The 22,530-nt window shown below is 32.4% G+C and overlaps 2 protein-coding genes across 3 annotated transcripts in view; both read right to left on the bottom strand.

Moving 5' to 3' along the window:
- LOC126733842 (probable JmjC domain-containing histone demethylation protein 2C) overlaps positions 1-12,999 on the bottom strand; it is a 408,562-nt gene extending 395,563 nt beyond the window's left edge. The window contains exon 1 of one of the 2 annotated variants that reach the window (XM_050437254.1): positions 12,572-12,999. In XM_050437254.1, the coding sequence (XP_050293211.1) occupies positions 12,572-12,730 (159 nt within the window). In that variant the 5' untranslated portion in view covers positions 12,731-12,999. The remainder of the gene's footprint in view (positions 1-12,571) is intronic. The other variant, XM_050437255.1, reaches the window with a different exon arrangement.
- A 4,732-nt stretch (positions 13,000-17,731) lies between these two features.
- Positions 17,732-22,233, bottom strand: LOC126733845 (CAAX prenyl protease 1 homolog). Its single transcript, XM_050437268.1, has 2 exons — positions 22,040-22,233; positions 17,732-19,089 (listed from the first exon to the last, which is right to left on the bottom strand). The coding sequence occupies exons 1-2, from the start codon at positions 22,148-22,150 to the stop codon at positions 17,878-17,880; spliced, it is 1,323 nt and encodes a 440-aa protein (XP_050293225.1). The 5' UTR covers positions 22,151-22,233; the 3' UTR covers positions 17,732-17,877.
- Between the last annotated feature and the right edge of the window lie 297 nt (positions 22,234-22,530).

Genomic DNA, 22,530 nt, shown 5'->3' on the forward strand with positions numbered 1-22,530 from the left:
TACAAAACCTAGAGTTCGAAAAAGAAGAGGTTGTTCATGTCAGAGATCCAGTACACAAAATGGTCAAACTGATCAAATTATTGGACCTAGATAAAGACTTAGAGTTTATAAAATAAAAATGTCTAGTGGTATTGTTGTTAAGAAAAACCGATTGAATATACAGTGTGCAAGATAAGGACGTCTAATAACAATATGCTTCCTTTGGGTCGAAAACAAGCCAAGCCTCATGATTTTCTTCTAATTTAAAGTTTTTTTTTGTGATTTTTCGATATATCATGGGTTGATAAATAATTTTACAAGCATGCACACATCCAATCATTGCAGAGCAACACAGAGCAGAGAACAGGTAAATTTTTCAATTATGACATGACTATGTGTTTTCTAATAATGTTGAGGTGCATTTTGGATGTATTATCATTTTCTAAGATATAATTGTAGATTCAATCCTATTTAGGACATATCTATGTCACAGTTCCCAATTTTTATAATTCAATTCTAATTCTTAGATCTCCACAATCTACCGATCCAAATATCATGTATTTCTATTTCCTTGTCTTCATGTAGGTTTTAGATAAGATATTTCTACAAATATCCTTTATGCACATTAATAATTGCCCAGACATTCATAGACAGTCTGGGCAATTATTATTTTATGCAATTATTATTATTGGTCAACAGAAATCATAGATTTTTAAAATTTCCATCGAATCCATCCTTCCCAACACTTTTCTGGTTAGAATTTTAATAACCCTAATAATTCTGTGTAACTTACGTGGTACGCTGTACCATGGTCACCACATGAAATGTAAAATGAGCATAATCACTCATAATGCAAAAAAGGCCTATTTGCAACCCAATCCCAAAATGTGTCTCAAGATGTATACTTTGATGTCGCTCAAATTGAGAGAGAACATCTTTATTAAGTTAATGAAGAAGCTCATCAAGAACAAAAATCTTCAAAAAGCATGGTTACAAATCTTACAAGTTCTAACTCATCAAAAATGTCACTTGGCTGACACTGTGAATCTGTATAGTACGCCAATATCCTCCAACTCTGATAAAAATTATTCTCTTGAGAATAAAAAGGGGCTTAATATGTTTTATGTTCCATAGTTACTACTGGAGACAATCTCGCTAACATGTGACATCTTTACCCTAGAGTGATTAATCAAAACCACCCTGTAGGAATTTGACAATAATGCAAACTTCTAAAGTTGCATTTAGAAATAATTATTCTATTTATTTTTTTTAGAATTATTATTAGGATTTTATTTGCTTTCGTGAAAAAAAAATTAAAAAACAAAAAAAACATGCATATTAATTAATTTATTCACCATAAGAAGATACATTTATTTTAACAAATAGGTACAATTTCCGTTTTTCTGTTTTCAAGAATTTATATTTTGTTTTGCATAAAATGTGGATATATATTATTTTGTTATGATTATAAAATTATAAATATGGTTAAATAATCTATACGTTTTAATTTTTTTTATTTAGGTGTGTTTGTTCCAGTTCAGAAAAATATGCTTTATGCCTACAACAAGTCCATATAAAATTTCAAAATTTTTATTCCATATTTAAAAAGTCTAATTAATACCATGTTTACAGTTTACAGTACTTAATTTAGAATGTATTGTAACTATTTTTATGGGTTTCAAAGCCCTTTGATAAATTTGTTTCAATTCATCTTAAAATCAAATATTTAAAAGAATTAATTTGTCTTGTTTTTTTTATTTAAAATTTGCTTCCATACCTATGGTGCTAATTTATAATTGAGGCGTATAGAATCAAACCCCGCTAACTCCACTTTTGTCCAAAAATGATATTTTGATTTAATTTCACAGCTAATTTGCCAATGAATCTGGTCGTGTGAATCTTAACTTTCAAAACACGCTAAAAGAGGTCTAAAATATGGCAAAAACATCGCGTTTATTTTCAAAACCCGCTAACTCCCTGCACATGTTACAATCAAATCCCGCCAACTCCATTTTGACCAATGACGTTGCTCTATTAGATACGAGCACATGTTTATGTATCATTGCATCAGTTGATGTTTAGATTTCTATCGTGCAGGATCTGAGTTATTGCTTTTAGTGATTTTTATAAATAAGTTTTAAATATAAATATGGATGAGTATAATAAACCCGTACAAAAATGTACACCGAACAAAGCCCGAAAATGTTTAGTAAACAAATCCAACCGAAAATCAGAGAAGCAAAAGATTGAGAGGTAAGTCCTATTGTGTAATTTTGGTAAAAATGTGTTTCTAAGTGTATTTTTATATACTCAAGTCAGGATCTTTTTGCAAGTAAGCGTTTTTTTGTCGAAAATCTAAACTAGGACATTTTTTAAAATTGTTAATTGCTACTTTGATAACTACAATTAGGGGCACATTAAAATTTGTTAAAATAAGAATGTATAAGTTTAATTTTGTATAATTTGTAAGTAAAATGAAAAGCCGGTTCGTTGTAATCTCAATAATATGTCACTTTCAACTTATTTTTAGATACAAGCCTAAAAGACCACCGGGTGTCCCAAGCTGTAATCATGCAACGAAGAGCTTCCGATGCAGCACTCTAACCAAATTTGACATATCTGATTTTCACTCAAAGTTTTATGCTACTCCTGCAAAAATTGATCAAGATAATTATATTGTGAAGTATACCAACGTTCAATTGCCAAAGCGGAAGCGCCCAAAGAATAGTTCGAGGCAAGTGAGAAAATTAAGTTACAAATTTTTTGTAAGGAATAGAAGCGGAAAAATAATTCCAGTTTGCAAACCTGCGTTTCTGAGTATACTGGATATTAATAAAGATAGAGTTTATGGAGTTTTAAAAAGACATTTTGAAAGTGGGCAAATGGCACATGAAAACCGGGGTGGAGATCATAAAAGCAAGAAATATCAATGTAGACGAGAGACAATTCAGTTCTTTTTGGAATCTTTCAAATGTCAGGATTCACATTATTGCAGGTCAAAGAGTTCTTGTCGTGTATATTTGCCGTCAGAACTAAACATCAGAAAACTGTACCAAATGTATTCAAATTCAGCACTTGACAATGTCAGTGTTAAAGAATCATTTTTTAGACGTGAATTTTGTACAAAATATAACATTGGCTTCGGTTCTCCGAGGACTGATGTATGTTCCACATGCATTCAGATAAGTGAAAAAATAAAGCTGGCGAGAGATGATCCTCCTAGAAAAGCTACACTGATGGCTGAAAAAACAGTGCATAAACTTAAGGCACGAGCTTTTTTTGCATTACTAAAGGAAGAAAAGCCTGAAATGATAACATTATCATTTGACTGCCAAAAGAATTTGCCAGTTCCAAAACTTCCAGACCAACAGGCATATTTTTCAAAGCAATATAACTTCTACAATTTTACTATTGTCTGGGGTAGTTCCAAGACCACGTTAACTTCAGAAAACGTGTTTTGTTATTGTTGGAATGAAACTGTTCGGCCGAAAAGCTTTAATGAAATTGCTAGTGCTGTTTTCCATCGGCTCATAAACATGAATTTGGAGGGTAAAACGCACATTAGACTTTTTGCTGATGGTTGTGGTGGCCAAAACAAAAACACCACCATGATGGGAATGTGTTCAAATTGGCTGGAATGTTATGCGCCACCAAATATTAAGAAACTTGAGATAATTTTTCCTGTAGTTGGACACAGTTTTATACCACCCGACAGGGTGTTTGGAAATATCGAGAAAGCTATAAGAAAAAAAGAGATAATTACGACCCCACAGCAATATATTGAACACATAAGACAATATGCCACAGTATTAAAAATGGGTGACGATGTCCCTGTTTTGGATTGGAAGAAGGAATCCCAAAATATACTAAAGCCACCTGGAGCATGGCACTTTAAATTTAATCCTTCGAAACGGTTTAAAATAACTCTTGACAAAAATCGAATTACGAAAGTTCAAGGTGAAGTAAACTACAGAACTGAATTAGGCAATCCTAGAAGTGTTACGAAGAAAAATAAGCAAATCAAATCCGTTTGTTCAAAAATGTTTCCGTTAAAATTTATAGAATTACAATTTCTGTTAATTAAAATAAACATGATTTAAGACATACTACGTTTTTATTTTTATAGTGAAGTAAGTTAAAAAAGTAACTAAAGAAGCTCTACCTATTTGCTGCGTATTTCGGACCCTGAATCAGAATCAAAACCCGCTATATCCATTTTTCACAATCAAAAGCCGCTAACTCCAAACAAAAACCTAAATATTTAGCCTAAAACTTAAAGCCATGGTGGATTTTTTACCAATACTTAGATATTTTTATATAGAAAATTTAAATTAAAAATATTTGGCAATCAAATATCAAAAAATAATCTAGCTAACGGTTTTTCTCAATTCCTGTAAAATTTTGCATTTTGGAGTTAGCGGGGTTTGATTCTATACGCCTCAATTAATTATTGGTAAGTATTTATATCGACATATCTTCAAAGTCCAGATTTGAATGTCCTAAATAAGCAATTTCTTGAGAGGTCAAATAATATTTTAGCTGATGTGTTTATTCTGAAAGAAAGTGATGAGGGATATCTGAGATATGCAATATTAACATTTATTTTTCTTTCAATTTCAAAACAACTTTACTGTAATTCTGCGGCTTAATGGCTTCAAATTCAAATTAAATATCGCGCAATAGATCAGGTTTAAATTTCCCGCCACACGCTACCCGAAGTGATCGCCGCCGTCCTTGTCATTAACGCCAATAGAGCTGTCGATGGAATTTCAGTCTAATCATTAGGCAACACGCATTTCTCTATATGTTTTTGTGTTCTGTGAAATAGTTTTTTAATATAATTATTATTCAATCCTAGTTTTAATTATTTTAACCTGACACCAATAAAACACCTTAAATTGTCGAAAAACCCTGAAAAATACTTGTTAGTAATATAGTTCTTAGTTTAGTAAATCCCCTATTAGGACTAACTATTTCGGGTTCGTTGATATCAAAAAAGGGGTATCGTCACCGGTGTATCGAAAACAATAACGTCAAGTTCCCGCTTACACACATACACAGACACGCAGATCAAAAGTCATTAAAAGGCATAAAATAAAAACAGACCAAGTCTGCCGATGTTCCCAAAGGCCATCGTGCCACGCGGGGCGGGTCAATGCACTGCCATCGTGTGCCAGTGTTGCACCGGCTTTAAGTTCAAAGTTTCGACCGACTATAATGTAGGATAGGCTCGAATCTCCGACGTTCCCGATTCTCCAACCACGAAGACGCCGGTCTTCTTCTCTTCTTCGAGGAGAAAAAAAACGCCGACTTTACTCGGCGGGCGCTTTGGCTTTGGTCTTGATTCGCTTGCGGTAAGAAGGCCACGGTACCGTAGTACATTCTGTAGAATAATGTGTGTTGTATATATCTACCTGTTGTGCTTCTTTTTCGGTCGGCCTTTGACTTGTTTTTCGTTGAGGCTACGGTATGATATTGTCAGAATCTTTTACCTGAAGAGCCAACAAGAGTAAGGTGGATAACGAAAATTCTTTTCATGTCCTTTTGTAGACAACTTGAATCGTTCAAAAAAACAGATGAAGAGGTGACCCAATAAACAAATCAAGTCCTAATCATAAAAAGTTCTTTGTACAGCAGACAGGTATAAAAACAGCCGAAGAGCTAGGTGACCCAATAAACCGAAATCAAGTCCTAATCATATTAAAAAAAAATTGTTTGTACAGCACAGACATACGAGCCCTATCTCAGTGAAGTTGGCCCCACGCGCCAGAACATGATATATGTAAGAATTTATTTAAGTGGTAATTGAAATTTCATTTCAAATATAATATTTTTGGTTTCTATAAATGTTTGTGACAAGAGAACAAATTCGACGCAGCTATTTTCAAAGCGTTTTTATTTAGAAACTGTCTTCTTTGCAAAATGATTTGTGTATTGCATATAATTTATTTCAGGTCAGCCATATTTCAAACGATACTGGCTCAATTCTGGACTTGGTATTGACACCTTCCTCAGATGTAACTGTTTCCATGGCAGATTTTGCATTACTTCCAACAATCATAACCCTCCTCAGTGTACTGTTATGTGGAGTGTGGTCTTAACAGAAATTCTAGTAAACTGACTGGCTGTGGTTCCTATAAGGACTTCCATTCAGTCGACTGGGATGCGATTTTGGATATCCTATCGCAGTTTGACTGGGATACATTGTTAACGAATTTAGCTTTGAACGATATGTATTTATGTATTGAAAAATGTCTATATTGGTTTTCATCAGAGTTGAAAGAGTTAGTATTTGCGGTACTACGGTCAGAAAATTTCCTCTTTTGAAAATTTTCTCTTTCAATGTTCTTTTCTTTCAAACTTTGAAGAAATTAGAATGTTTATAAACAAATTATTTGATATTTTCGGCGAATGCCTTGTAAATTTTAACCGTTTTTAGTTTATTGCTCTTACCATTTATCAAAATGTAATCATAGTATGCTTTTCAGTATTAATCTTTGGTACGATCCGTTGTATCAGTTTTTTAAGTTCACAGGGTATTAAAAAGGCCATGCTGGAAGAGCTACTCAACATGGAATGTTGAAAATTAAAGAACACATTTTAGAAATGGTAGAAGACCACCCAACAATTAGAGTACTAGAGTCATAGCAGTTTAAATTGAAGTTTCTCTTAGTGTGGAATACAATACGACAAGAACGGTATTATTCATATGATTATCAACGGGTATAAGCGATACAATCTGAAGAACATCCTTTGCATGTGGCTTTTAAAACAGTTTGGCAGAAATTAATATTTTACAAAATTAATTTTGTGTACAAAAATAAATGTGGCCTTGCATTTACACGAGATGGAGTGCAAAATTTCCACACCAATCATGTTTGAGCAGCATGCGGGTTTGAATGATGTTGTAAATGGCATGCTTATTGAACCCTACTTTTTTCCACCTCGACTGACCAATGAAATTTATTAAGATTTGACACAATCTGCCCCAATTATTAAAAGATGTTCCTCTAAATGTGAGATAGAATAGGTGGTTCCTACATGATGGGGCTCTACTACATTTTAAACAAGAAGTTCATGAACATCTAAATCATGAGTTTGCGAATAGATGAATAGTGCAGAATGGACCCATTTCTTGGCCTCCTCGCTCCCCAGATTTAACGCCTTGCGACTTTTTTCTGTAAGGCTATTTGAAAGAGTTGGTCTATCATGATGGAGCAGTAAATATTCTGCAAGCATTTCAAAAGCGCATTGAAAATTTTTTTGATTTAATTCGTTGGCACCAGGATTTTAATTTCGAAGCTTGTAAGGAGACGTGGATTCGCCGTGCAAAATTGTGTGTTGATCGAACAAATGAGGACAATTTTGAACAATTTTTGTAGACATAATTACACAAGATAAGTGACATTTTCAGGCGATCTAGGATCTTTATGAAAAATAAAATGTGGAAGAATGCCTAAGAATCGCTATTTAACTCAGTTTTTGGTACTCTGATGCATCTATAAGGTCCACGATCGGTAAAAACTAGCATTCATTCTCTAAACGGATGATAATGCATAAAAAAAGGTTATATTTTAAAGCGATTTAGATCGCGTCTAGAACACAAAATGCGGTGGAAACTCAAGAAATGGTCATTTGACTTACTTTTTGGTCTTTTTCTTCATCGCAGTCCACAAGCCGTGGATGATCGCTAAAAAATAACGTTTATCTTGTAAAGTAGGCATAATTAGACAAGATAAGTGACATTTCAAAGCGATTTAGAAGCTACATGAAAAATGAATTTCGGTAAAAACCCCAAAAGTTGTCATTTTACCCAGTTTTTGGTGTCTTTATCCTTCTCAGGTTCATAGACATTCAACACGTGCCTGACAAATAAAATGCGGTGGAAAAGAAATTGCTATTTATTATGACCCACTTTGTAATCCTTTTCTCTTTCTCAGTTGCAAGTCCAAAATAACGTTTATCTTTTAAAATTGGCACTACACAAGATAGGCTTGGGCAATAGACAAGTGGTATTTCAAGGCGATTTAGGATCTCAATAAAAAATGTAATGCACTAGAAACCCTAACAATGGCCATTTTACGCATTAATTAATTTTTTTCTCTATAGGAATTGAAGACCATCGCTATAAAATGGCGATTATCGTTTATAGTGGTCCTAACTACGTCAGAAAAGTAACATTTTGAGGCAACTTAGATCGCAATTCGTCTGCAAAACAAAATGCGTGCGTAAAAGTGTTTTTAAAAATTTGACCCACTTTTTGATCTTTTTCACCATCGCAATCCCACGAGTCTATAAAATAACGTTTATCTTGTAAAGCAGGCATAATTATATAAAATAAGTGGCATTTCAAAGCTATTTAGGATCTGCATGAACAACGACAATAGGTAGAAACCTAAAAATGGCCACTTTACCCACTTTTTGGTCCTTTTCTTCATCTGATGCCTATATGAATCGTAGACGATCGCTATATGAAGTGACGTTCATCGTCTGACCCTCACAGGCTCGTGAATCTCTATAATGTAATGTTTTTCGTCTGAAGGCTGCATAATTGCTTATGACATTTTAAGTAGATTTAGGACGTGTCTGAAAAATAAAATCCGGTGAAAACTCAAAAAATTTTTATTTATCATGACCCAGTTCGTATGGTATTTTTAGTCTCACAAGTGGTTACATACATTTAATCACACAATATCCCAATAGGAAATTATAAAATAAATTGGTACTTGACTGCTTGGAATTAAAAGAAAAACTTTATGCTCAACTTCTAGGAAAACAAATCAATTTATGACTTAAAGAGCTCAATCTGGAATTAAAGAGCTCAATCAGCTGAACAAGATTTACAAAAGAAAAAATCCACTTTACAAGATAAGAAATCGATTCATGGCTCATGTACCAGGTAGAATTGAATATACAATTGAACTTGAAAGTATTTCTGTTTTTTTCTTAGACGTTTGCAATTTGATGAAAAGATGCAGTTCATTATAAACTGAAATCATATTAATATGCTGCGTTAATATCTTGTCATATTCAGAACACATTCCTTGTATGTTCAGAAAATATCAAACATCCCATGAAAATTCTAAAACATAAAAAGTTAAGAACACTTTAAATGTTCTGAACTTCGGTGGTATGATCACTGAACACAGCTGATTCAACTGATTAATTCAACTGATACAACTTATATTGTGTCTACATAGCAGGTGACACACCCCCTTTCAGGCTATATAATACTTTTAATTAATACAAATAGGATTTAGTAAAATGGACAATAAATAGAATTAGAAAATGGCCATTTTACTGAATTTATGGTCTTTTTCTTTATCTGAGGCACATGAATCATGGACAATCAGTATGAAATGTCATCGTCATCGTGTATAATGGGCATACTGGTGTAAAACCTATTTAATTATATTATTATTTCCTTTTTATTTTCAATTTTTAATATACATGTGTTTGCCATTTTAAAACTCTTTAAATCTATATTTATTCTATGTCAATAGATTCTCTAATCAATAAATAACTTTATATATTTAATAAAGTGTATATGACTAAAGCTCTGCAACAATTGGTCCAGAGGATACACAAAGAAGGTTTACGAGTGCGTCAGTCAGAAAGTAACCTTTGAAAGAAGTGTGTAAAAGAGGTGCTGAATTTAATAGTGGTGGATATAAGAGAAATAGTTGATTTTTAGAAGTATTGCCATTATGAGTGAGTTTGTACAGATCTGTTTTATATTGCGCACTTTTGGTGTTCGCACAATTAGGTGTCAGTTAGGAGAGCTTCTGTTCAATTAGGAACGAATGCGCAATTCCTCGAGTGCTGGCTGGTAAGACTAGGGGCCTTACCTGGTGCTCGATTGACACAAATGAATATGAGATTATAATAGAAATATATCCTCTATCTAATTTGTTGAGATGCTTACTGTTTAGCGACAGTGGAGCGTCTGGGGAAACCCTTACTAGTTTAGCTAGTCGTCAAACAAAGAGAAATCCTATTGCCGCATATCTAAATATTGGAATGTAACATTGTGTTCATTGATAAAAACTGAGATACTGCAAGGGGATCGAGGTTCCCCGGTGAGTATATTTTAATATTCCAAAAGTTAACAGAACAGTAATTGTTTGTGTTATTTTTATATGATCGAGTTTTTGTGTGACTGTAAGATGAGGAGGTCTGTTGAGTGAGTTTGCAATTGCAGACACCCATTGACTTAGAGCAACTTTAACAGGTAATAAACTACATTTTACATTTGATTTTACACTAGTATAAAAAAAGTGATATTTCGAAGCGATTTATGATGAGCCTGAAAAATAAAATGAGGTGGAAACTTAAAAAAATGGCAATTTTCTCCACTTTTTGCTCTTCTTCTTTATCTGATTTCCATTAATCGAGTACGATCGCAGTGTATTCTTCATCTGTAGTGGACATATAATAAGAAGAGTGACATTTGGACACCATTTAGGGTGAGGTGGAAATCAGAAAAATATTATTTGGCTTAAGAAAAGTAACATGTTAAGTAGAGTTAGGACGTGCCTGACAAATAAAATGTGAAAACTCAAAAAATTTTCATTTATCATGACCCACATGGTATTTTTATCTCTTTCAGTCCCAGGAATCGTACACGATCGCTATAAAATAACGTTTATGTTTGAAAGTGGTTATAATTACACAAGATCTCAATAGGAAATTATAAAATAAATTGATGCTTGGAATTAAAAAAAAATATGCTCAACTTCTAGAAAAACAAATCAATTTATGACTTAATATTGTAACTTATGATGGGACTTTTTGGGAAAATTCATGGCACATGTACCAGGTTAGAATTAAATATACAATTGAACTTTTCTTAGACGCTTGTATTTCGATGGAAAGATGCAGTTCATTATAAACTAAAATCATCTAAATATGCTGCGGTAATATCTTCTCATATTCAGAAATCCAAAACAGTCCTTGTATGCGCAAAAAATATCGAACATCCCATGAAAGTTAAGCACTGCTTACCTTCAGTGGTATGTTCACTGAAAACAGCTGATTCAACTGATTAACTAGGTATACCCATTAAATAAATTGTGTCTACATAGCAGGTGACACACCCCCTTTTCAGGTTATTTAATACATTTAATTAATCTAAATAGGATTTAGTAAATTGGACATGACATTACATATGTAACTATAAATCATCTGTAATTGCCTTATTTTCTTACTTAAGTGTTAATTAATGTATTCCTTTAAGGTGATAAGCATCAGCTGATATAAATAATAATTTTTAAATGAAAGTACTTTATAAGTACCTCATATACTAGAATAGGTATTAAAATAAAAAAAAATTAAATAACTACCTTAGAAATCCAAAAATGGCCATTTTATCTACTTTTTGGTCTTTTTATGCAACTAAGAGTTACAAACCGTTAACGATAACTTGAACCAACGTCTATTCTTTGCAAAGGAAGGTACATAGAAAAAGTAAAATTTCAAGGTGATTTAGGATGTATCTGAAAACTTAAATAGTGATGGGCATTTTTACCTATTTATTGCTCTTTTCTTCCTCTGAGGCAGATGAATTGTGGACGATCAGTATGAAATGACGTTCATTGTCTATAATGGGCATTCTAGTATAAAAAAGTGACATTTCGAAGCTATTTAGTATGAGCCTGAGAAATAAAAATGAGGTGAAAGCTCAAAAAATGGCAATTTTCCCCACTTTTTGGTCTTCTTCATCTGATTTCCATAAATTGTGTACGACTGCAGTGAAATGGTATTCATCGTCTGTAGTGGACCTAACATAAGAAAAGTGACATTTGGAGACTCCCTATAATAATGGTGATTGTCATCTAATGGCTGCATAATTATTTTATCTTTAAAAGTGGTTATAATTACACAAGATCTGAAAAAAAATAAAATAAATTGGTTCTCAGCTGCATAGAATTAAGAAAAAATGATGCTCAACTTGTAGGAAAACAAATCAATTTATGACTTAAATGTAACTTATTATGGTAGGTACTTTTTGGAAAAATCTATGGCTCAACTACATGGAATTAAAGAGCTCAACCAGCTAAATTAAAAAATCGATTTATGGCTCATGTACCAGGTTAGATTTGAATATATAATTAAACTAGTGAATATTTATGCTTTTTTTCTCAAATGCTTGCAATTGGATTGAAAGATTCAGGTCATTATAAACTGAAATCATATTAATATGCTGCGTCTTCTCATTTTCATAAATCCAGAACATACCTTGTTCAGAAAATATCAAACATCCCATAAACATTCCCTAAAAGTTAAGAACGTCTCAACTTCAGTGGTACTGAACACAGCTGATTCAACTGATTAACTATACCCATTAAATAGGTATATTGTGTTTACATAGCAAGTGACACACCCCCTTTTCAGGCTATGCAATATATTTAATTAATTTAAATGGGATTTAGTGAAATGGACATGACATTGTATTCATAAATAATCTGTAATGGCCTTATTTTCTTACTATAGTGTTAATTAATGATGTTAGGTCCTTTAAAGTGGTATATGTATTAACTTTCTATAATTTTCGTTTACAATTCTAGTATTAAAATGAGATTTGAATAATTACCTGTAACTCTTGATTGGAATGGTCCCTATGAGTGGCAGCTCGTACAACTCCCGCCCTCCAGTTCCAATCTCTGGCTTTCCCTTTTACTTTATTTGGTAATCCACTAGCTATACTTAAAAACCTTTTTCCCACTAACTCTTCTCTGCACTTGTATGCCATATTAATACTAATAATTTTCTATTTTTTTTCACACTATTTTGTATATATTTTATATATTTTTTTTTGTGACAAAACCAAACTACACTAACAGGTATATTTTCCTAAACGCACTTATATGCTCGCTTTCCTATGGTAGATATTTAAAAATGAATTAATTATTATAAATTGCACATAATTTACGAAACGTAGAAAAATTCAAAAATCTCGACTACACGCGCGACTCGCGACGTAAAGATTTTCCATTTTAGCAGCTGCACCATCAGCCAGCAACGGGCGAGCGGCGGCGATTCAACCGAGTTTGCACGTTTCGCGGGTCTCGTAGTCGTCGGTTGCTCGGGTGGGCACACGCTTCGCTGTCGGAGGCGATCGGATCGACCTCCCGACGGACGATCAAAAAAACTCGGGACTCCCATGTCGATGACTGGGTGGATCCTGTTTTTTTCAAGTTAAACCAGGGCCTTGAAAGCTTGGACGATCGAGAGAATACCGAAAAAGTCAAAACCAGCATATACACACTGAGGAAAAAAAAGGCTACCAGAATAAAAACTTCGTATACCAAGTTTTTCTCAATTAGTTTTTAACACTTGTAAAATTTAGGTATTTTAAAATGAAACTTACGTGAGTATTGACGATGCAATTCATTCAGGGAGCTCTACTATGTATATACAGCAAGAGATTGAGTACCATGAAACAAAATATGTTTGCGATTTACTCTACTGACCCATGTAATAAAGATTAAGTTTACTCACCGGGGAACCTCGGTCCCCTTGATTCAGTCATGCCAGCAACCATCAATATAGTTACTTTAGGTTTGCGAATAATTTACATATACCGACCAATCTGGCAAGCCCTCGTGCAAAGTTTCAATAAATTTTAATAAGCGAATCTTGAATTACTCAATTAAATGTAATTGCAAAATTAGCAAATTTTCGGTTCAGGTAAAACCAACGGGCACCAGTATAATGAATATTGTCACTAACCTGAGGAAAAGTGTCAATAAATCAATGAGAGTCGATATTTGAAAACAAATATAATTATTCAATCGACGAAAAAATAGCCATTATTAAGTGGCATTATGCGGGAAACAGTTTTAGAGTAGGTAGTATCTGAAATGTTTTCAGTTTATTTCCCCACCAAGCCCATTCCGTCCATTTCAACTATTAAACATATTGTCAATAAGTTCGAGTTCAAAGGTACCGTAATAAATAATTGTAAATGTTTAACTCAGGATATCGAAAATAGAGCCGAAGAAATAGAGAACAGAGATCTTAATATTCTAATGAGTGTGGAGGAAAACAAGATGGTTAGTACGAGGGTTCTTGGGCAAGAGGTAAATAAATATCATACAACGAATATATTGCGCACTTTAAAAAAACACAAATATTATTCGTATAAATTCGAAAAATATCAAGAGCTGTAGGAAGGAGATAAAGAGCGAAGAATGGCATTTTGTTTTGAAATGATAGAAAGAGCAAATAATGATAGGAATTTTTTAAGAAATATTTGTTTTACCGATGAATGTACATTTACCCTCAACAATTCGTGGGAATTATCGGACACCATATCATTGGACCCTTTTTTATGGACTATAACCTAACAGCTGAAACCTATTTGGACTTATTTCAAAATCAGATTGGACCCGCCTTGGAAGAAGTTGTTCAGAAAGATCAAATGATCGGGTACCAAAATGGATGGTTGCCCGGCCATAATGCCCGTATGGTTAGAGAGTGCTTGGAAAATGCATTTAACGGCAATATTATTGGATACTTTGGCCAGCCAGGTCACCTGATCTTTTACCGAATGACTTCTTTTTGTGGGGTCATTTAAAAAGTGTCATTTATAAAAGTGTAAAATTTGAGAATCTAAACCAGTTACAAAACGCTATTTCGTTAGAATGTAATAAAATTTCCCAATATCAACTTAGTAACGTTGGAAATGAATTTTATGATCGGTTAGGATATTGTTTAGCTGTTAATGGGGGGTTGTTTGAACATTTGATTAATTGATGTTTTTGTGTAATTCTCTATTATTTTTAAAAAAGTTATTGTATTTTATTTTATTTTTCCACACTTAGTAAAATATTAAGAGTTCTGTTCTCTCTTTTTTTCGATCTTCTGAGTTAAAGATTTACAATTATTTATTGCAATGTCTTTGGACTCGAATTTACTAACAATAGGTTTAATGGTTGAAATGAACCAGATAGGCTTGATGGGAAAATAAATTGAAAATCTTTCAGATAATGCTATTGGTTTAATTAAATTCTAAGTATGATAAAATTATTTTTTTAATAATCGATAATAATAATTGTTATTAGTTTAACTTTATCGTTATATTAAATAAAAGTTTAGATAAAAAACTAATATTAACGTGTCTTACTTTGAATGTATGGTTGTGAGATTGATAAAACGAAAAAAAAAACATTTCTTGTATTCGGCTGTACGTCAGATTTGACAAAGCCTTATAACAAATTGTTTGCTGGTGGCTGGTATCTGGTTAAGAACCGAAAATTTGGTAATTTTGCAATTATTAAAATTTGTTGAAACTTTGCACGAGGTTTTGCCAGATTGGTCTCTTCAAAAAGTTATCTTACATTTTTTCTATAAAATGTACAGGGAAGCCAATAACATAACCGATAAATAACCGACTAAGATAACATATACCGAGATCTTAAAATCCAAATGTGTCAATCGAGAAGACAAGTGAGGGCCCTCTATAACTCACAAGACCAACTCGAAGGAACTGCGTGCTCAGAGGGCATCCCTGTCGATTGCTACACAATCGACCACAACCTGGTAATACCTCGCTAAACAGCGACAAACTCTGGTATACCATAAAACTCTAGCCATGGACTTATACAACAACAATATAAAATGTTACTCACATGTCGACATGATTTACCTGTGCACAAAACAATCACAACCATTCTAATATCCGCACCTAGTGGACAAACACCACCACACCTGGTAAACTATGACCGCTCTATATACATGGCTCTTTATGAGTCGAAGTGCTGCCTCGTTTACGTTTTTTTGGGTCTCTCTCAATCTCTGGTTATATTATTATTTATGTTTAGGGTATAGATTTTCAAGGATGTAAGATTATTCTCGGGCGGTTGAGACACTTTTAAACGAATACAGGGTGTTTATAAAATATACGTTCAATACATATAGTAAATTACCTTAGGATATTTTGCACACTTATGAATATGATATTATTTGTGTAACCAAAACATGGTTAAAAAGTAATGTATCTTCTGATATGTTATCACTGCCAGGTTACAGATGTTACAGGTGAGATAGAGAGAATAGAGCTGGAGGTGGTATAGGCGCTTACGTCAGAGCAAATCTAACATGCGAAATCATAAAAACTAATGTAAAGTATTGATTTTTAAAAGAATAATGATCAGAACCAGCCACCAGCAAGATGAGATGGAATCCTGTGTTTTACAATTCGATATACAAACATAGCAAAGTGAAGGTCAACACGAAAATTGTATTTTAAATGTTTATTATTGACATATAATGGAGTGATGTGGTTAAATTTACATATTTTGAGCCAATTGTATTTTATTTTTATACTCTTCTGTGAGGTAGCTGTAGTAAACCAACTTACAGTAGTCTAGCTGTTGCAGGATTAAGGATTCCACCAAGAGGTACCTATTTAATATGATCGGAAAGTACATATTTAAAATAATAAAGGATTTTCAATTTTAAGTAAACAGAGCACAGCTTCTTCAAAAAATACAACCGAAAATTCATCGCAACATCCATTGCAAGCCCCAGATTTCTAGCATATTCAACAGACGGGACAATTACTCCTTTTATATGAAAGGTTGTAAAATTGAACCTAATGAACTTAGTCCTGACGGCCTCGGACCCAATAATCAGGTGTACACTTTTGTTGGCATTAAGCAACAAACCATGCCCAGAAGACCAGTCAGAGATATTGTCCAGATCAAGATTGACACCAGCAAATCCCCCGCAAGAATCTTTAGGACAAAATGATGATAGAAGCTGAGTGTCATCAGCAGTAAAAAGGGCAAAAAGTATGGAACCAAGAATGGACTTCTGAGGCACTCCACGTTGAAGATATTGAATGTCAGACCTAGTCCCATCAAGATCCATAACTTGCCTTCTATGGTTTAGATATGATGAGAACCAGGCACAAGCTTGATCAGAAAACCCAAAAAGTGCAGTTTAGCAATCAGCATATTATAGTTAAAAAGGTCAAATGCTATGTCATATGGTTAATAAAAGTACCAGATAGGAGACCTTTAATTCATCCATGTTTTTAGATATGCAACTTCTGATTCTTATTTAATTAGGGTGTCAAAAATCATACTGTAATCGCGCCTAGGAAAATAACAAGTATCAATGTTTAATTTTAATTATATAGTAAATTAATACGTACCATATCCTCTAAAGTATTGACTACAATTTTTAATGAATAAATTTCTTTAATACGAATGCTTCCTTTAGACTTTAAATTTCTTTTTACACATGTTCTATTATATCCTAAAACATTTTTTTTTTAATTTTAAAAAAGGAGAAAATAATATGTTCACTGAAAAAATGGCTTTCCATAATCTTGGCGTATTGATTGACTATCTCTTTATAATAACTTTAAAAGCACTTACGTGTTTATATCCATTTTTTACTGAATAATTGATATGTGGTTCAGTTGTATCTAAATATTTTAGTTAAATATACGTCTGGCACTATTTAAGTCACCAATTGAAAGGAGAATAAAAGATTTGATGAAGTAAATGCTTCTTGAATAAATACTATGTTTTTTATGAATGTTACATGACTTTTTTAAAGATTTCCAGTTATTTCGACATGTTTAACATGACGAGTCTGTGAAAGCGTCACAAGACAGCAATCCGATAAACAATAATAAAGGACCTAAGGTGGTCCGACCCATATATTCTAGTGCTGATATTTTTGTTATGTATTTTGTAGTAAGTTGGCGTTGAGTTAAAGGCTAATAATAAAAATGCTATTCAAATTTCATGAACCTGACGTACATACGAAGTTTATTGACCAGAAATATACACAAAAAGCATTCGCATTCATATATCATAATCGTAATTAATATATAAATACCTAAGATACTTCAAGTATAATAAATTAAACTAATGGTTAATTTTATTTTTTCTTTCCTTCAAATCTTTTTACTCCCTCCCGTAAAGCTTCAATTCTTTGCAGCAATGGAGGGTGGGAGTAGTGCCATACAGAATATAACCAATCGTGAACAGGAAATCCTGAATTATCCTTATTAAGTTTAAGCAGAGATCTTTCTAAAGCAGCGCCTTTTCCTAGTTGAACAGCAAAGTCGTCAGCTTCAAACTCAAATTTCCTGGATAACACTGTCATCAGAAACGATAATACTGTATTGTATGGCATCATGACATATTGCAAAACTACAAACATGCCTACAAGAACAGGTTTGCTCTTATAGAAACCCAAAGATGTATATAACTTTGGGTATTTAAATATAGCTCCAAATACACTAAACAATAGGAACAAATTTATTTGTACTATGATTAAGTTCTTAATGGTGTGGTTTCTACTCCAGTGACCAAGCTCATGAGATAATACGGCTAAAATTTCATCATCCTTGCAACCACTGCCATCATCTTTGGCAAGTAAGGTGTCAAAGAGGACAATTCTTTTTGATTTAAATAGGCCGTAGAAATAGGCGTTGCTATGAGATGACCTTTTAGACCCTTCAACTACATATAATTCTGACAGAGGAAATTTTAGACTTGATGCTAATTTCTCTATATCGGTTCTGAGAGCTCCTTCAGGTAGGGGTGTGTATTTATCAAACAGAGGTGCAATGACAGCAGGATAAATTGTCAGTAGTATTAAAGTAATGACTCCAACTACTGCCCATAACCAGATGAAGAAATAGTCTCCACCATTTTTAATCACCACAATTACAATGGAAGCTATCATGGCAGTGATCACTTGAAATACCAGAAACTGCTTTATTTTATCCCAAATAAAGAAACCAGGAGTCTGCTTGTTAAAGCCAAACTTTTCTTCTATAACAAATGTATAATAGATATTAAAAGGCAAATCAATTATAGTTGAGAAAAGCTGTAGCAATATAAGCCATATACAACTGGTTGATACCTCATCAGAGAAAGGGTTTAAATCCTCTGTAAAATTCCACACAGTCGCCAAAAATGCTTGGTGTAAAACTATTGTGTTAACTATAATCGATTCTGCGTCTTTGACAAATCCGAATTTCAGTTTCGCTAGGCTGTATTCTCTGGCTTTGTCATATTCTTCCTTTTTCATTACATCTTTTAGCTGGTTGGGGATTTGTTGAGCTTTGGTTGCAACTCGGTACTAAAAACGAAAAGGAAAAATTAGTGTCTGTAGAATTTTGATTAAATCTCTTTTAGTTGTATGTAAATATTATTAGCAATGCAGCAAATGGGCAAACAGTCTAATAGTAGGTAACAAATATTTTGAAAAAATTATGAAAAAAAATAAGAATTCATTCAAATCATGATCATTTTCTTTGTTTTTTCTTACATACTATAAGAACTATAATTGTAATGAAAATAAATATAAATTTGAAACCTTATTTGTCTTCTCAGGTTAAGTAGATCACCTCTACATATTAATTATTAAAACAGACATTAAGACGCTTATACATAATTTCTAGTAGGATCTTATACAACACGCTTTAATTTGACTATAGGCAGTTTCACTGTATACATATCTATATTTTATATAAATACAAAATGTATCATACATTATTGTTTAAAAAATTTTTTGGGGTTAAAGTTGAATTTACAGCTCTTATGGTTGGAGATAGCAAAGTGTTCATGTTGGTACCAAAATTACATGAAGAGAAGTTTCTTATATTTATCTGCTCTTATATATCAAATAATTTTTATATCCTCTAATAAAAATGTCTTTAGTATTTCTTCTTAAAATTTGTAGATGTAAAAATCAATTGAATTTTTGAAGTCTAATCTAAAAAGCCAATTGTTCAAGTATTTGTGATTGTCAAACTATAAAATTCAAAAGCAAAAGAAATTAACTTTAGAATAAAAAATAATCATTTTAGTTAATGGCAATGTGGGATAATATAACATTGCATATATATGAAGCACTCTGACTACATTTTACCAATCTCAAGAGATTTATAAAAGTGAAACTTTAAAATTACAAGTGAGTAATCTAAGAATAATTTATTCCTTCATTTCATTGAATGTTGTCATTTGGAGTTTGGCTATGAAGTAAAATATTGGATAAAAAACATTTACATTTTAAATCTCATTCTCAACTAAACCTGTATAGGTTTAATCCTTTATTTAAAACAAAGTCTTACTATGACCTTTAAATTTAGATTAGTAGAAACTAGATGTTTATGGCAACCACTTGCTGCACAATAAGCTATGCTGTAATTGGCACCCCCAGCAATTTTTACTCTTTAGTTATAGCACTGAATGCACTGCTTCATTTTATTAATTAAAGATTTGTTTTTCTTAATTTTTAAACTTTTACACAGTATTTGAGCTAAAGTTGGCAACTGTAAAAAATAATTTTATTTTAAATAAAAACAAAATGGTGTAAAGAATATACTTTCCTTAAAAATAAAACTTATGAAGTATTATTATTATTATTATGTTATTTTTGTTTGATGAGCAGAGCCCACAACATGGTAGGGATTATTGTCGATTTCTTGGCCTCTTCATTGATGAGAGTTTAAGGTTTGACAACCACGTTTTGGGCCTCGCTCCTAAACTTTCTTCTGGTTGTTTTGCAGTCAGGGTTGCCAGGCATGAGTTGGGGGGTTGGTTTGCTCATTCAGTTTATTTCCCCTTAATAGACTCTCATATCCGTTATGGGTTGCCATTTTGGGGTTTGTGCTCCAAGGGACTCCTTAACATAATTTTTACTATTCAGAAAAAAGCTTTAAGGTATCTGTGTGGTGTTGGTCTGAGAGTCTCTTGTAAACCTCTTTTTGTAGCTGAAAGAATTTTAACAGTTTTCTCACTCTTTATATTGGAAACTGCAACACTCATACATAAGTCCATAAGTCTACCATCTTGCACCAGTCATACTACTCGTCAAGTGGGCAACTTACCTCTTCCAATCCCCACCTCCTCACTTATGAGAAACTCTCTTATATTTATTAGTCATAAAATATTAAATCATGTTCCTTTTTCAATTAGGACTGTTACAGACCTTAAAAAGTTTAGGAGAGAACTAAAGAAATTAATCTTCCCAAAAGCTTACTACAGCATTGAAGAGTATTTTAACGACTCATTTTAATATTTAAAATTAATTATATATCTGTTGATCAGATTTTTTTTGTTTTTATTATTCTTGTACAGTTGTTTATGTTGGTTCTCGCCTTTTCTTTTCTTTTTTTTTGGTTTTTTCTTTGATTATAAAAAATATGCTTCTATGTGCAATCAAAATCGATTCTATAGTCTGTTTTTGTCCTGTATCCTGTATAACCAAATAAATACTAGTATTATAAATTCTAGGATTAGGAAGATTTTAGCACAAGTTTGTAAACTTAGCAAATAAAGTATATTTTGACTTTGACTATTAAATTTTATTTTAATTCATTCAAAATTAAAGGCTTGATTCTTAAATTTACTGTATTATAGAATACAAAAAAACATATTCAACGATATAAGGTACTACTAAGTTTGATTCTTAGATTAACACCTCAATACTTAGTTCTATGATTAGATCCTTTGGTATGGCACTCAAATTGCAAAAATGTGTTACCACTAACTAAAACATGTTATGTTATTTTTGACACATCGCTAAGCATTTACTAATTTAGCATCTTCGAGAAAAGATTAAAACTAAATTAAAATTACTTACAAGAAGTCTTTTATACTAAGATGTAGTTAATAGAGGAAAAAATCCAATGGCTGAATAAAATGTAAACACTAAAAAAACTATTCAATTGACTTTACCGGATTAGACTTTACTCCTATAAGAATGGTTTTTTGATTTTTAAACATGGCTAAGCTTTCATATGCCTAATTTTCGATTGTTACTAACTGGTTTTAATAATTTTAAATTATCTATTCCTCCAAAGTAGCCTGTATTTAAAACATGTTCAACCAAACTTCGGCCACCAATTTTCAAATTTTGTGGCTGATCAAGTTAAGAAATTATACCACCATTAAAATGATAGAGATAAAAATTATACAGACATACTGAAAAAATACCCTATAACTTATCTAATTCCATTATAATACTAATATTCTAGTACATAAAATATGCTTTTATCTCTAGAAAATTTGAACAAAATTCTTACTTGTCGTATAGAAAGGTAAGTTTCCCAAAGATAATCGGCCCATAGCAGAAAAAGTATTATATTCCGTACAGCTTGATCGTCCAGCCTATCAATAACAGACAAAATCCCCATTTTTATTTATTTATTCTATATTTTATATTTAAGTTTTTTCCTTCTGTGTGGCATAAAAAATAAAAAGTATTGAAGGTTAGGTTAGTTAGATAAATTGTCATCTAGTTGACAATTGTCAAAAATGCAGGAAGAGTATTAAGCTCAATTTACTATAAAAGCGTAACGGAATAAATAAGGTTTTTCAGTTAAAGAGAGCAGATTTTTTTTAATTGAATAGATTTGAATAAATATAGCGTTATAACAATATAAGAAAGTTATAATTAATTACATAGATTCTGTACTGTTTTATTGCTGTGTGAGTGCACGCTGCACTGTTAAATTTTTAAGCAGTATTATTTTTTTTCAACTCTCTTATGGCTGTTTATACTCTTCCTTCTCTT

Source organism: Anthonomus grandis, chromosome 3 (assembly GCF_022605725.1).
Source record: "Anthonomus grandis grandis chromosome 3, icAntGran1.3, whole genome shotgun sequence".
In the NCBI taxonomy this organism is placed as follows: Eukaryota; Metazoa; Arthropoda; class Insecta; order Coleoptera; family Curculionidae; genus Anthonomus; species Anthonomus grandis.